At 38.6% G+C, this 17,433-nt stretch overlaps 1 protein-coding gene across 1 annotated transcript; it reads left to right on the top strand.

Moving 5' to 3' along the window:
• Positions 1 to 9,280: 9,280 nt before the first annotated feature.
• LOC107540266 (endogenous Bornavirus-like nucleoprotein 1) lies at positions 9,281 to 10,708 on the top strand. The gene has a single exon (XM_016216983.2). It carries the CDS (start codon positions 9,281 to 9,283, stop codon positions 10,409 to 10,411), a length of 1,131 nt encoding a protein of 376 aa, XP_016072469.1. The 3' UTR covers positions 10,412 to 10,708.
• Positions 10,709 to 17,433: the final 6,725 nt, after the last annotated feature.

Raw genomic sequence — 17,433 nt, 5'->3', positions numbered from 1 at the left:
TGCATGAGATAGTTTAATCCTAAAAACTCTACGAGATCGGTGTCATTTTTATCCCCATTTAAGTGTCGAAGACACTGAGACACAGACTTCATGATTTGCCCAGTCCTACTGTAAATAAGGGGCTGAGCCAGGATTTGAATGGAAGCTGCCTGACCCTAAGCCTGGGATTGGTTTTAAACTCTGCCTCAAAGAAAAATGCTTGAGTTACATGTATTAATCTGGAAATGGAACCACAGATAATTTTGTTTGGAGTTTTAAAACACTTGCTTAGATTTTAAAAGCAGCCATGGGTAATATATCCCCAAATCGTGTCTCTGAATTGACTGGACTAGTTTTCCACTGAGAAAGTTACACTGCTGTCCTTTGGGACTTGGGTCCTGTCACTAGAGCTTCCTCCTAAAGAGATTGTGTTCAGAAAGGGATTTGAAGTTGAAAAATGTTTCCTTTCCCTTAAGGCGATTCCACACACCCTTCAAATAGGAAATTTTTATGTTGTGGGATTCACTTATTTGCCTCTCTTCTAAATCTGAGTGATCCTGGAGACGACCAAAACGCCAGAATAGGCTCCCTATCATACATCATTTTTTAAATCACATGTCATGAAATGTGACATCAGTTATCCTTAAGATACAATGAAATGGACCAAAGAGGCACAGGAAGTTCTATTTGTAGCTTCTCATTCCACAGTTTCAGGACTTGGCCTCTTTGTTGATCTGCAGGTGGACACAGCATCACCTTCTTCCAGATGACTAAGAAAAAATGAATGAATATGTGAAAGAAAAAGGGTGCTGCTTTTCTTTAGATCTGGACATTTTAATGAACGTCTTTCCATTCATGCATACACACATACACACACCCCTTTCGGTTGCTTCTGATTCTCCTTAATGATGACTATCACACGTACGTATATATACACACAAGCACATATATACACATATATAATAAAACATTGTTTTATATTTTTTACATTTAAATCACTGTCTTTTTTTTAATACCCTGAAGCCTAAAGCAACACTATGGAAGCCACCGGTTACAACCTTCTAGCAGTTCTGGCAGTTAATCTAAGACTGTGGAGTTCTGGAAAGTCCCTCAAAGGATACCACAATGCCGATAAAATCTGTACTTTTAAAAATTGCCTATTAAAAATATCCCCATACATGTTAACAGGGATTACCTGACATGTAATGGAAGAGCATTGCAACCTGATTAACCTCAGAAAGGGAAGAATGGCAAACGCTGCCCCTAAGAACAAGCCAAGAGAGAAGACGGTGTAAGTCACCACAAGCACAATATGCAGTGTGGCTTCCTTTATGGAAAACATACTGAGAGGAAGTAAATAATTGCACCTAAAACTGGATATCTAAGATTATAACACACAAGTACAAATAACGCATGAAAGTCGGCCCACCCTGGTTATAAGAAAATTATAGTTCTTTCTAAAGAAATTCCTGGAGCCTAACCACTAAAATTCTTACGTTTAACTTTCCTCTCTTCTCTAAGTACTTCTTGACATGATTATTTGCCATTTATGTTCAAACACAAATGTTTTTTTTAAGGACTTGGGAAGTGTTTTAACATCCTGACTGCAGAAAATACATGCTGCATTCATGTATGAGTATACACACACACACACACACACACACACCCTTCCAGCTTTGACTCTGTCCCCTGCCTCTACTATATATCACTCAACAGCCAGAGTAATTTCTTCAAAAATATAAATTGTGTCTTGCCTATCTCATGCAGTCCTTGTCTTCCAGCTTTATTCAGGATAAAAGGCAAATCTTTGCTATGGCCTTCGGGTCTCCTTCAGGTCTGGTGTGACTTGGCCCCATTTACATCTTCAATCTTCAGCCCATGTTGTTCCACCCAACCCTTGGCTCGTGATCTTCTGCCATTGTGGTTTCCTCGCTGTTTCTCTCACAGGCCAGGCTTGATTCTGTCTGAGCCTTTTGTTCTTTTTTTAATAGCTGGCTCCTCGTTTTTCCTAGTTACCTTCTCAGAAAGGCCACCCATCTCCATTGAAATTTAAGTGAGTCTCTCCTTGTTCCCTCACGACACCCTGCCCTCTCCCTTTATCTCTTTCTGCATTTTTGCATCTGCTGGTTTAAAGGCAGTCTCTGCTGCTATAATATCAGTTGAAAGAAGGCAGGAACACTATCTGCTTTATTTTCCACTGTATGCTCAGGACCTAGCACTTCATTTGTACTGGTGCATGCGTGTGCAATAATCTTAATTAACTTCCTTTTAAATCAGAATTGTTTCTGGTTTCTAATTCTCCGTTTTCATCCCAGATTGCCTCCAGATATCTTACAAGAAACTCTGAAGTCATAGTGAAATTGGCAACGAAGAAAGGCTGCACGACACCTGCCTTACCTGTTGATGTACCTCTCAGACAGAAAACCAACCAGTTAACTAAGGAAATTAATAGTTAACCAGTTAACCAGTTAACTAGTCATGTAATTTTTCCAGAAGAATTTCAACCCTAAATTTTGGTCAGTCTCACCACATTGTGATTATCTGAGATATTATTGTGGGTAGGATCAGCCCAGACCTTAAAAGTCAGATTTTATTACACCCTAATGACCACTGTGAGCACAACTGTCAACCAGATTGGCTCCCCAGCTCAGACTGGTAATGAGCAGCAAACAAAACCAGTTAAATTGGTGGTTTTTGTTGTGCAGATCAAGAGGCAAGTTGGCCAATTTCTTCATTTTTTACTGTTTTGGTACCATATTAACTCTGCCTTTAGTTTCATATACTCTGCAAAGGGGTCACTCTTACAGTGTCGTATTTGAAAATGGTGACATTGGTGATGGCTGCTACTCGCTAAGGCACATCTGTCACTGTGCCTCTGAAGAATCTTACAGAATGTTTCCATCATTTCATTGAAAAATGTGAGTTGGATCATTTTATATATTTCAATTGCCATATTGATTCACAAACAGAATAGCATTCCTCACTATGTTGCAAACATTTTCTGAGTGAGCTTTTGGAAAATGAAAAATAGCTCTTGATGCACTGCAGATTCATCCCTCAGGACTTCTCTTTCCTTCACGCTGTCTTCTCACACTTCCTCAGCTTGGAGCTTCTGCTATTGCTAAGCTCCTGCAGTGACTAGTTCAGCAGTCCTTGATAATTTTCTTGTGGTAAACCTACGTTCAGAAAGTAAACCTTAAAAAAAGAAACTAGTATTTTTTATTAAAAATGTGTAGAGTAAATGGATGCAGATAGTATACAAACCTTAAGGGAAATTTATGCAGAATATTTAGGCAAGACTTGGACCACTGCTTGTTAAGCTACATTTGTTGATAGAAGACTTTTATATATCTTTCTTTAGATGGTTGAGAAAATTCCCAAATTATTAAAATAGTGTATATGTGTATGTTTCAATTTGTAAATACAGACACATAGGATTAACCTTGTAGCTGGGCTAACAAAGAAAAAAAGCAAGGTCCTGACTCAAACGTACTGCATTTTAAACTAACAAAAGAAAACCGATAGTCACTGTGTTGGATCCATAAGCAGGACATTTCAGATGTAGTACCAAGAAAAATGGTCACAAAACTTGTCTAATACCAGATAAATGATACTTAAGAAAAAATTTATGTTGAGGAACATATCTCAAAATTTTGGCTTGGCACAATACTTTTCAAATGTTAGTAATTGCTTTTTTTTCTTTTTAACTCAAGGGCACAGATACATGCATTTGTTTTTCGAATTTATATAAAAGTGGAAAGAAAATACGAGTTTATTAGTGTTGGATGCTTTTGTGCTTATGTAATAAAAAATCTGGCTGAAATGCTTTGGCAAGTATGCAATGCATCATATAGTGGAATAACTTATGGTGCTTGGAAGAAAAATAAAAGCTGCTAAGAGATTGTGGTTTTGAACTTGGCAAAAGAGTTGTAGAATGAAGTTGGCCCACATATTTTCACAAGAACTCTCACAATGGATAACAGACTTTCTAAGCACTAGATAGAATGAGGTGATAAGCAACTTACTACGTTGAATTCTACTGTAATCTTTTTAGGGTTCATATGTGAAGAGAGATTGTTTTATAGAGAAGGACCCCCAACACACCCACAAATGAATTGCTTGAATATAGTTCAAGAGGGTTATACCTTATCTTAAGTTATACTCAAGAGGGTTTGCAATATAGCAATATTTTAATTACTTTAGTATTGATAACTATTTATGAGCTCTTATGAGCTGGTGTCTAGAGGATAGAAATATTAGTAAGAAAACACAGCCCTCTTTTTTGTAGAATTTATGTTCTTGTGGTCTTCCAGGTAGGCATTGAGCCATAACAATTCTATAGGCAAAATAAGTTTTATAGGAGAGGTAAAATGTTATGCTTCAGGTAGTGGATTAAGAAAAAGCTTTGTTTGTGTCCATCTCTAACCTCTAGGGAAGAGCTCACTATTCCCATTTACTCAACCAACACCAAAACATGAATTAATAAATAAAACCACCTTCTCCGTAGATCGAAGAATAATACGGTGATGAGTATAGGAGAGAGAAACTGAAATCTCAAAATATGCCTATTTAAGGTACTACAATAATTAGAGAAGCATTCATTCATCCCACGGGAGACTAGAAGAGTTTAAATCTCCCGTTTGTGGCACTTTCTTCCATCTCACATGACTGATGTGGTCTTCATGGGAGTGCCCAGTGTTCTGGAGCAGTACCCACCATAGGGCCTTTTGGAAACAGGGGGTGCCCCTTGCTCTTGGTATCCTAATAAAGGAATAGGAGTGCAGTGGATTACATCCAAATGGCCCAGCTCTTTGTGCTAGAGCAGGAGAATGCTCAAGATGTGTTACTAATCCCTATCTGGAAATCAGGAGCCTGTCTTTTTTTTTTTTGGAGTGAATCCTATGAAACTAATTCTCAGAAATCAAGCAGAGGTGGTGTCATACGCCACTGGCAGCTCGTAAAAGATTTTAGGATTTGGCATCCCAGCTGTTTCTTCTTTATAAGCTTTATGTAAGAGCTTTTGAAGTTAACCTTGAGCGTCACAAAAGTTTTCAAATGGCAGAAATAAGAGGTACTATCTAGAAAGGGGAAATTGTGCATCTACAGGTGTGCAGAAGAATGGGGCAGGTTGGGGGTAGGGATAGCAGAGCTGGAAAAAAAAGATGAAAGTGTTTCAGGAGTGACAATGCTGGAGAGGTTGTGATCATATTCAAAGCCAGGATGAAAAATTGTCAAATTTAACACGAGTTAGCGTGTCCCCAACATTTCTTCTTGGATACGTGACCAAGATGCTTTTCCTATGTCCTAGAGGACAATGCCCCCTTTTTCCCCTTCTTTCCCTTTGAATGTCCTGTGTGGACTTCATCCTGCCACTCCTGGGTGGAATCTTGGTAGATCTGATTGCTTACACAGGTAATAAATAAGTAGTCTCCTTGTCCAGGTCTTAAATGCCAGGTATTAAAATATTAAAGCTCAAAGCTGTCATCCAGTTTATAATTCCTCTTTCTCATTGGGCTGAGAATCTTCTTAAAAAATTTATATACTTATTTCCATTCAGGGTAATTTTCATTTCAGGGTTATTGAGTTATAATATACTTACAACAAATTTCTGTATTTAAATGTACAGTTGAAGGAGTTTTAATAAATTTTCTGTTGTCCTGTAATCACCATTATCAAGTTACATATCTCCATTACAACAAAAAGCTTTCTCCTGTCCCTTTGTGGTCCTTTCCCTCTCCCGGTCCCTGTCAACCACTGATCTGATTTCTATCCTTACTGTTTTTACTTGAATGTTATATAATATAAATGAGATCATAGAGTATGCTTGTGTTTGTTTGCTTGGACTTTTTTTCTCTCTCATAACGCTTTGGATATTGACCCAAGTTGTCAGGTGTATCTGTACGTTCTCTTTATTGCTGAGTAGTAAACACTGTATGATGTACCTTGTACCTGTTTATCCATTTACTAGTTGACGAGATCTGAGTCGTTTTCAGTTTTTGGCTGCTCGGAAACACAGCTGCTATGAACAGTCCCGTCTAGGTCTTTGTGCACAAATGTTTTCAGTTCTCTTGGTTTAATACTTAAGTGGAATTGCTGGCTCATATGATAAGTACTTAACTTTATATAAGAAGCGACCAAAATATTTTCCAAGGTGGCTTTGCCATTCTGCGTTGTCAGTGTCAGCGGTGACAGTGGACGTGTTCTGAGGGGCGCGTGGCGCCGTCGTTCCTTGTGCCTGGGTTGGCACAGAGGTAATACTGGGCGCGCTGAATGGTTTGAGGAGGGCGTCCTGCTCGTGTGTGTTCTGGAAGAGCTGACTGCTTCCTTAAATGTTCGGTAGAAGTCATCAGTGAAGCCATCTGGCCCTGCCTTTTTCGCCCCCAGAAATATTTTGTGCCTTTGGTGTTACTGAGACGTAATGGACATATGGCACCATGTAAGTTGCAAGTGTACAGAATAGTGACTTGATTTACATACATAGCAAAATAATTACCAAACTGATTAACACTCATTTCATATAGATCTTTCTTTAAATCTTTTTTTCCTTCCATTTGAAGGGAAGCCTTATTTTTATTTTTTATTTTTAAATCCTCACCCAAGGATACCCTCTCCATAGCTTTTCAGAGAGTGGAAGTGGGGAGAGAGAGAGAGAGAGAGAGAAACACTGATGTTTCGATTGGTTGCCCCGACCAGGGCTGGGGTCAGGCCAGGACTCCAGCCTGTAGCCGAGGCCCGTGCCCCTGGCCAGAATGGAACCCGGGACCCTTCAGGCGCAGGCCGGTGCTCCATCCGCTGAGCCAGCTGGCCAGGACAGGAAGCCTTAGTTGATCAACACAGTTAAAAGGACACTGGTACCCTCTAGTTGTGGCAGGTAACAAAAGCTGACTCTCTTTTGGGAGACTTTCGAGACCTCTTTGGGCCCTGTACCCCCTCACCTCTCAGCCTCTCTCCTGCTGTTGCCTGGAGCCCTCTCAACTTATATCCTCCCTGTTTCGTTAATGGATGTTTGATGTGCTCACAGCCAGAAGCCCTCTTCCATGTGAAGAGAGCTTGCAGCCAACTCCTTACCCAGCCCGTGGAAAATGTATGTATTTTATTCACTGTTTGTTGAAGGGCAGCCCTTTCTCTCTTCACTTTGCCTTCTCAAATGCTGCCAACTAACCGTTCTGGACTATTTTTAGACTGTCCCCTAGACCCACGTCCCAAGGGAAGCATGACAAGTTCTCCAAGTGGTTTCTTCCAAGTTCCTTCACCTGATTTGAGATGAATGGAAGGAATATCTTCCCCTCCCCCATGGGAAATACATAACACAGTTACTACCTGCCTCAAAGTTATTAATTACTACCTTCTTCATGCAAAAATTTGTTCTATATGATCTAAACGTGGATTACTAGTTGCACAGTTTACCATGTGCTACGTAGATGGTCTTATCCCTCCATTTGGGTTTCTTGGAACTGACCGGTTTTAGGGCTCTCTGCTAAATTTTGACAACAGTGCAGGTCTCATTGAAGGTCTATTCCATACATAAGTGGGAGGTCTGGTGTATATGATGGTGCTTCTAAGGATCCCCTGCGAGTTACTTATTTGGAATTGAGAACATGTTCCCTAAAAGCCATGGGCAATCATCATGCATGAGATCCAGAGAAGATGTCAAAGACCTATGTTTACGTGGGGCACAGTTATTAGTACTTAACATATTTAAATGGAAAGTTTTAAAACACAAAAGTTTACAAATACATGTTCCATTAGATATCACAGTGATGGCTCTGATGTCATAGCATCTAGAAAACTCCATTGTGCACTTGTGAGAAAACAAGTGAAAAAGGCACATAGCACCTTGGTATTACTGTGAAAGTAGTTTTGATATCATGAACACCCTGAAAGGATCTCAGGAACCCCCCAGGGGCACTAAACCATACTTTAATTAATCTGCCTGTCTAGGATGAGGAGGGGCTGTGATTTAGGGAAGAGGCACTGTGTTTAGTGCTCTCATGGGATGGATCCTGATAATGGTCAGAAGAATGGGTAATGGGGACAGGGACACCTACATACCATGCTTTGAAAATGCTACATCATGGAAATAAGTGTTTTTCTCTTCATTCATTAAATATGTACGTGCCAAGCACTGGCAAAATAGTGGAAAATAAGATGGAGATTTTGTTCACATGGAATGTGTATTCAACTTTATAGAGGCAGAAAATATAATTAAAGGTATAACTTAATTTGAAAATCATGAGACCTTCAAGAGAAAAAGTAATTTGGATAAAACATGAGTAGGAAAATCTTAGAATTTAAGCTTCAGAATATGGTAGCAAAAGGCTCAGTTTTTAGAAAGGTTGTGGTATCATTGCAGGATACAAAATTTAAAAATGTAGCGTGAGAGCAGGGCACATCAGGCTGACTGCTGCTAATTGAACTCTGAAGTCAGAGCAAGACTTTAGAGGACAAGATATGGAGGAAGAATTTGTGTCACTTTAAATCACAAATTTCCTTAGAAACCAACCTCTGATTACAAATAAGGGAAGTAAGGTGACAGAGAAGATGAGCCATGTACTATGGGAGTGTATTTTGGTACCTGTGTTCCAAATGAAAAGTTCTGCCTAGGAATTAACTGCTATAATTCTTTTGCCATTGAGAATTCTCTTTGACAAATACTTGATTGGAAGTCATTCAGCAAATTCCACACCCAAATTCACCTTTCACCTCTTGTACATCTCAGTGCACAGTCTTTACTTATTTATGTAGGTGTGATACTTATTTGGGGTGTGTTTTACATGGCAGTATTTCTACAATTATGTATACCATTCTCCTTTATTAAAATTAATCAGCTCTGTCTGGGTATCTAATTTAAAATTCTAATTTAGAGAGTCACAATCTAGTCTCACTTCTATTCTTAGAAGTTTATGTATTACTTCAACCACAGACATATTTTACGGGTTCTTTTTTTGTTGTTTTGATGAGGAGTGAAGTTTTCTTCATTTGTTTACCCAGAATTAACTATTGTTGGCAAAATATTTTGCCTTGCATGACTTCTTAAAATAAAAGAATTTGGGTAGAATATTTGGAGGAGAACTGGTAGAAATATGTAAGGGCTCAAATTAATGATCAGAAGTTTCTTATGTATAATATGATACTTGTATAAAATAATTATTAAAGATTATAGAACTTAAATGCAAAACAGCTTTGCACCTTCAAAGTGATCACTATAAATTGATGCTATCATTTCTCAAAGAATTTAAATGTGGTCTTACTGTTTCATAGTCTAACCTAATGCAAATATCTTGTGCTAGGAACCAACACAATGCCTCAAACTGACCAAGCTCCAGGCCCGTCCCACCCCTATGATCAGGATATAGAAGAGCCTGAGGAGGAGGAGCACAGCCACTATAAGCCAAACATGGAGTTTAACTTAACTGGCAAGTTTCGTCAGTACCCTACAGATGATGAGGAACCACAGCCTGGGATTGGAGAGAAAGAAGATATTGAGAGGGCTGCAAAGTCAATGTTTGATCCTGAACATAGAGCATTGTTTCACCCAGTTACTGCTAGTCTAATCTACCTCTGCTTCCTATTTGATGGGTTATATGAGAATCTTCTATCTGTTGGTGTTAAAAAAGAATCACACCTTGTTAATCCAGTAGAGGGGAAGATAGTTCTTAAAGCACTCTATAGTACCAGCTATAAGGGGAAGTCTCCTAAATTTACGGCACCAGAGATGTCGTCCATGTTAAGACATTGTTGTGATCTTTTAATAGGTGTAGTGAAAGGATCCAGTGATAAGGTGAGGGCAAACAGTTTTCAGATTCAAAAACGATTCAAGACTATGATGGTTTGTCTCCAACGGCCAACTCACGGAGATAGTGCCAACCTCCTTTTGAATTACAATGCAGGGCCTGCCGTTGATTGGATCAACTCTAAGCCTTGGGTGGGATCACTTGTGTTTGCTCTACTAACACGTGAGTTTGAATCACCTGGGAAAGAGATGCTTGATCAGGTCAAACTTGTTGCGGGGCGTTCTCAAATGACTACATACTATATTATAAGAATGTTTCTGGAACAGTGCACAGATGGCACTCTAGCCCTTCCAGCTATTATAAGTGAAATTATCCTATTTGAGGAGAAATCAAAGACAGTAAAGCGAGCCGTCGGCCAATTCTTTGAGTATTGTGGTGCTATAAGACACCCAGCCATGCTTGAGCTATCACCTCGGATGTTCCCAAATTTATCCACCGCAGCAAATCATTGGGCTAAACGGCATAACCCAGCTTATTCAGGTTTCAAGGCACCAGATGTTACACCTGGGGCTAGTATTACAATACCTCTCCTTCAAATGGCTAGTTTAAGGAAGATCTCAAGGGCCTCTGGAAATGGAGAGATGGACCCACACACTCTTTCTGTCTTGAAGAAATATGGAGTAACAGGGTTCCAGTAATATCGAACCAACATTTTCAAAAACATAGATGTCATCTGAAGAGAACAAGTTCCTTTGTATGGTTGAGCTTTTTCACAGACTCCGTGTTGGGAGGAGAGTCAAGGGGCCATCATATCAGAAGATATAAAGTCCAAGTTCCAAGGTGCGGACTCAACTCCCGGGAAGGATCCAACCCAGGAACCAACCAGGGCAATTTCACCCTGAAGAGTTTCTCTGGATTCTCCCAGGCGCCCTCAACAAGAATGTCAATCAGCTGGTGACCCCTGTAATGGAGTGGGATATTGAGAAGTTGATGGATCCGGGAGGTGGAAACCGGGCTTGAGGAGTGGTCAGCTGAGGAGTTGGTCCAGCATGTTACTGCCGAGAAACTGATTGAGCAGAGAATCACATCCCTCAAGATTTCAATTAATGCTCTGTGGGTATTTGTCAGTCAAGTCCATGAAAAGCAAACAAATACTCTCTCAGGTTAAAATGCTGCCATCAAAGGATGACATCAAGGTTAAGAATGTTCTCAAGGTGGCATCATCTGTTCAGCAAATGTCTGACTCAAATTGCTGAGAAGCTCAACCATGTTTATGAATGCTCTGCTTTAGAGGATTAGACTCCGATGATGACACCAGCCACAGCAGTAGTCCCTAGTGCACCACCAGCTTCAACATTATCTCTATACTCAGTCACAGATTTGGCTCTAGCTATACCTTTCTACTCTGCCAGGAGTTTAGTATTAGATTAAAATAAATATATACACCATTCTTGTAAATATTGCATATATTTCCAAAAATGTTGATAATGCTCATTTAAACTAGACACATTAGCTGATTTTAAAATTCTGCATTTCAAATAAAGTATTGTTAAATGTAACATGTTTAAAATGTTTGATGGTTCAGTGTTAGTCATATGGCTTTTCTTTTGTAAAAGTTTGTCCTAGTTCTGCACCAGTGTCGCCACCACAACTGAACTGTGTAGTAGTCTAAACACATTTGTTAATAGCATAAGATAAGGAAACTCAAAGAATGACAAAAATCCTGCCCATTATAGCACATTTTTTTTCTTACAAAAACATCTAAATGTTTCATCAGGTATTCTATTTCATCTCTTGGAAGAAATCTTCCATTTCTTCTTGAAAGAAATGTCAAAACCAAAGATATGACACTCAATAGAATACTGCACCAGCACCCACAACTCAGCATTAATGTGTATCTTCAAATCACAGCCAATGGCATAAAAGGCCCAGGCCAACTGTAATAAGCTTTTATGTTAGACCTAGATTTTGTAGGGCTTTGTATTGAGCCCACACAATGCACATACAGGAGTAAGACGGAGCCCCTGGTGTTAACTGTTTAAATAATCAAAGAAAAAATATTTTTCTTAAATTTTGATAAGTTTCTCAACCATCCTACCAAATCAATAAATTGAGAGATAGAATAAAAATTATTTTAAAAACACAAGATATCTACTTTATTTAAAAGAAAATAGAAATATTTAACTCTCTAGAGAGGCAAGGGCTTCATAGATTTAAAAGGGATAGAAGAAATTACAACTAAAAAGCAAAGATAAAAATTTAACTTTCAAATTCCTAGAAATGACTGAAATAGTCAAACTGTCAAACACAGATACAGTCTATAGTAATTCTGACAGGCATATTATACTTCTATTGTAAAGCTCTGTTTTCAAGCTGATAAAAGAACACTAAGATATTCAGTAAACCAATAGGCAAAGAATTGGAATGGACTTCACAAAAGATATAAAAAGGCAATTTGCATAAGAGTATTTACTTCCACTAGCAAAGGAAGAGACACAAATATATATAATAACCATATGTTTACCCATGGAATTAAAGTTATTTTAAAAAGTCAGTGTTAATATGTCACTAGAGTACTCTTCAGTGACTACTCCAGGAACCATGATTTTTGAAACTCTTTGGGAAAACAACTTGGTAATATAAATCACAGGCTTCCAAATAATCATATCTTTTGACCTAATAATTCACTTGGATTATTACTTTATCGTAAAAAAAAAAAGTCTGGGGCACTAAAATGATAGTTGCAGTGCCATTTTAAATGACAATAAGAGCAACTTTAAATGTCAATTTCAAGAAAAATAGTTAAGTAAATTATGGTACATCAACATGAGAGAACATTTTGCTTCCAGTTAAAAAATTATTTGAGTCTTTTCAAAAGCAGTGTTACCTGCAGCCTCCCCATTTTTCATATTCTCACTTATTTGGGTGTGTCCTTGGGCAAGTGACCTCTCTGGGTCATTTCTTCACCTGTAAAGGGATAAAAATGCTAACTACTGCATATGGTTCTTGTGAAGACATTTAATTAATATATGAATTACTAAAATCAGTACTTGGGTTATAGTAAGCATTTAATAAATATTAGCTATTAATATAAAAGTATACATTTGGGAAGATCTTAATAAAAAATGCATTGATAAAAGGCTAAAAGTAAGTATCCAACAATTTAAACAGATGTCTTTCATTGGTAGAACAATGGGTAATCTCTGACTTCATATTTCTGACATTTTATAATGATTATGTGTTAGTTTAAAGAAGGGGAAATTATTGAAACATTTAAGAAAGAAGGTCATGTTATCTGCCCTCTTGAAGTTAAGAATTCAACAGAGAACTGAAGTTAAGAGTAGGAGTAAGTATCATTTAGGGGAGAATGTGTCAATTACCAGCACAAAGAAAGTGGGAAATCGATCCACCGAAATACAGAAGAGCTTCTTAACAGGAAAAGTAGCATTTCACTAATGCCTGCACGGCATCAGATTTAAGCACAGGGAAGGATACATAATTTTCAGACTGAGAAAACAAGGGAAAGGCAAGACCAGGAAGCGAACAAATGCTGACAAGTCACTGGATCAGTTAGGTCATATGATACATAAAAGGGCAAAAATTGAAATGGTAGTTGGGAATCCATAGAGGAAGGTCTTAAATGACGTTATTGTTCAACACCTATCTAGAAAAATACAGATGAGGTTTAACTCTTATTGCAATATTGTCTTCTACCTAAAGATAATAAACCATAAACAATATAGTAATAACCCTTTGATTCTGCTCAATACATAGTCTTCTCAGTAGACTTGCTCACATTAGTAGTTAAGGTCCTTCAGGGCCTGCCTGCACCCAACTTCTCCAACCCCCTTGCTGTGTTTACCTACATTTCCAACTTTGGTCAAGAAGTTCCTTTGCCCCCCTACTTGTCTTTTTAACTAAATGCTAATTTCCAATCCCCTTAGTTTCTGGTTCCGCCTCTGCCAGGGCAGTCCTCTGCAGCTCTCTATGGTTGCTTTCTTCCAAGACACAAACTCAGTCTTTGCGTACTCTCTTGAGTTCTGTCAATAGTCTTGCCTTAATTTCTTTTTTTTTTGGCCTGGCATTTGCTTACAGGAGTTAACAGTATGTTGGGGTTTAGGGTCCCATTGTGATGTTTCTTGGTATCTCCTGATGCTATTGTATTAACCTGGATATTATTTAACAGAAAAGGAGGAAAGGAAAGGCTAGATATAGGCATGCCATTTATACAGCTTTGTAAAAAAGCTGCATTTAACATTCTCCAAGTCTGTTCTGCTGATTGATGCGGGAAGAGACTAGACAAAGACAGTTCAGACGTATGTCCAGTGAAGGTCTAAGTGACCTGGGAAGGTGCCTGTCTGCCCACCAATCACACCGGAAAGCCAGTCAGTGGCCAGAATGGGTGCAGGACACCTAAATATTTAATCTTCCGAACAAATCAAGCTCCCTCACCTTTCTTCTCCCTCTCATGTGCCAGGTTCCTGGCTCTCCTGTGGCATCAGATACACTCCCCTGTGTTCATATGGCACATGGCCGTGCTGGACTCCACACATTGACTAGTAGACTTGAATTAGCTTGGATGCTGAACTATACTCAGCTGCAACATGGAACAGAAGCTCTGGACACTGGCCCTGCTTCTGGCTCTGCTGAACTCCCAGCTGCCCCTCTTTCAGGACTGGCTTGGGGGAAATGGGACATTACAAGCTGAGAAATGGAACTCCATGCCAATAAAGCCACCTTCCACATCCCATTCTCCCATGGGGGATTCTGAAAATGCTTATTTCAGCAGCGCCCCAAGAACCTCCACCTCATTCCCATGAGCGACAGGGGAGTTTAATTTTCCAGTAACACTTCCATGTACAATCTTTTACAGGGAGTCAGTGATCAGCTCCTTTCCAGTGCCTTTTTTTTTTTTTTTTTAAACCAAGTCAATGAATTATTGAGCAACACTCTGGATCCACAAGAAGGGCTCGTTTAATCCATCCCATTCTGTTTCTGTTCAGGTCATTCAGAAAATAGACTTTTCTCACTTAACCCATGTGATTTTCAGATGTTCTTAGTGTTTCTGCAATTCTTATGCAGAGTTTTAGATTTAGCAATTATTTCCAAATACCATAGCCAAGCCATTTTTTAAAATTTGGCCTAAGATTTATTTCTCATTTTTCAATGCGAATAAAAATAATGAGATCTATATTTAGAACACTACTGAATTTAAATGCATTGGGTAATATTTACAATTTAAAGCAGTTCATTTGGAGACAGTTAAATTTGGCTTCAGTTTTACAACCAGGAAAGGAGAATGGACCTCTTCTTGGTTTTACTCAGTGTTTAGTAGGAGGATGCTCAGTTAAAGGCATGTCATGATGAATGTCCCAAGAAGCAAAACTGAGACTTCCTTCTGTTCACTTTTCTTCACTACCTTGACCATAAGCATGTACATGATATGTCTGTGACTTCTACTCAGTTTTTCTGTTAAAAATAGCACTGACAAAGATTTTTAATTGTCAGTGCTCAGAGACTGGCAAGGGTGTAGTAAATGAGCACTTTCCTAATATGGCTAGTGAGAGTGTTGATTGGTTCCATATTTCTGCAGCATAATTTAATACATATTGTCAGAGGCCTTAAAAATACACACTGTTTAATATAGCCATCCTACTTCTAGGAAATTTTCCTAAGGAATTAATCTTGGATGTGCACACATATTCAGCCATTGACCTGCTTATCTCACTGCATGATTGGCATAGTGAAAAACTGGAAAATACCAACATGTCCTGCAGTTTTAGAAGAATTGATAAAAATAATTTATGTCACACATAACCACTGGATATAGCCATCCCCATGATGTTCTGGAGAAATCTTTTCTGACATGGAAAAATGTTCATGGTATTGCCAGTTCCAATTAATAGACGAACAAATACTTACTGAAAAACAAATGTGCCTGACACTGGTTATAGGCTCTGGGGATGACAGTTGACATAAACGTGGCCAGAAACATAATGCAACCACTAACCAACGAATTCCAGGTGCTGCTAAGGACTATAAAGAAGGTAAAGGGGGGTGATGTGATAGTGACTGGGAGGCTGGGAGGGCTGCTCTACAGAGGTGACATCTGAATGAGGCAGACGCATGTAGACCTGGGAGAGAACATTCTAAGCTGAAGAAATAACAATGAAAGACCTGAAGACAAGGATGAGCTTATAATGTCTGGAAATATGTGTATCAGAATGCTAAGGAATACTAGTTATTTGCTACTGGTTGAGATTACAGATCAGTTTTATATTTGCTTACCTGTAATATTTTTCTATAATTGACAGGGGTTAATTTTATTAAGAAAAAGGTAATATAATAATAAAGCACTACTTTCATCTGCGTTTTTAAGTGGCAGTTGCCCAAAACGATTGCTTATAGTAACAAAGATAAAGCCTTAATCTGAAAACAAGGAGGGCGAGCTTTGCCAACTATATGATTGAAACAGCCTCTTTCATAGGTCATTCTTATCTTGCCTTTCTGTTTTCTTTGATTGGGAAGTAATTCACTTAACTTGGGTGAAATAGTTTATAGAAGCATAAGGATAATTTAAAATCGCACGTTTGCTAAAGAAACTAGGTCTAGACTACCATGATGGCCCTGCGCAGATTGGGGCAAATTTATTTTGGTTCAAAGTTACGATAAACGAAATACAGCCCACTTAGGGTTAAAATCAAATGGGAGTGGGGCAGCAATCCATAACCTGACTTCCAATAACACAAATCCAAATTTAGATGCAAACATGCTATACATGATCTTACAGACAGCACCGATTGCCAGGCAGGAAAAATAAACCATCTGCCCTCTATTGATTCTGCAGGGAGCAACTCACTGAATCATCACATTTCTTTCCAGTGAAATAAGAACTTTGGTCTTTGGTCCATTTTCTGATAAGAGGTTAATAAATGATCCAAGGGAAAACATGCATTTGAAATCACGCTATATAGCTATTCTCAGTTTCTTTTTATTTAAATCAATTTGATTTAATCTCCAAACACTGGCTGTTTGCTGTGGCAGCAGAGAAATGTGATTAGAACCACACAGCTGGTTAATTCACTAAAGATGCAGAAGGCCTACGGAAAAAGGAGCTATTCCTTTGCAAATAATGAAAAGTTAACAATTCAAACTTTCTTTTGGCAAAAGGAGGAAGAGACTTTGAACTCTACCGGGCTAAATTTTTATGAGCACTTGCACCACAAAATTGAAATTAAGTATGTGTGGGATTTGGATTAAGTACACCTTTGGGGATACAGAAGGAGGAGGTTTGAATGTTTTGGAGAAAGACCAGCGGAGAAAAATCACTTTCTGCAAAATTGTGCTTTAGCTCGGCTTTGCCTAAGGGATTTTTAGGATTTATCTGATCTCTGAAGTTCTATCAGACCTCACCTTTTAATGAAAAGCAGGACAGATTTAGAGTCATAAGGGGCTCACTTGGCTGAAGCTTTAATTAAAATTGAAGGTTTGTAAGCACATTTATATTAAACATTTCAGTCCACTCAGTTTTCTTTCAGATGCATCTATTGTTACGAGAATAGTTTTTAAACTTCTCTGAAGATACTGAATCTGTGGTTTAAAGCAGTTTATAAAGCAGACAGATCTGTGTGCTTTCTGCAGATCAGAGGACCTCACAAAGTCTTGGTAGGATGAATAATCAAGAATACCGTTCACTTGGATTACATGTAAATCAAATAAA

This window comes from Miniopterus natalensis, chromosome 10 (genome assembly GCF_054644295.1).
Source record: "Miniopterus natalensis isolate mMinNat1 chromosome 10, mMinNat1.hap1, whole genome shotgun sequence".
Classification (NCBI taxonomy): domain Eukaryota; kingdom Metazoa; phylum Chordata; class Mammalia; order Chiroptera; family Miniopteridae; genus Miniopterus; species Miniopterus natalensis.
The sequence above is the reverse complement of the archived record's forward strand: the minus strand, read 5'-3'. Positions and strand labels throughout refer to the sequence as shown.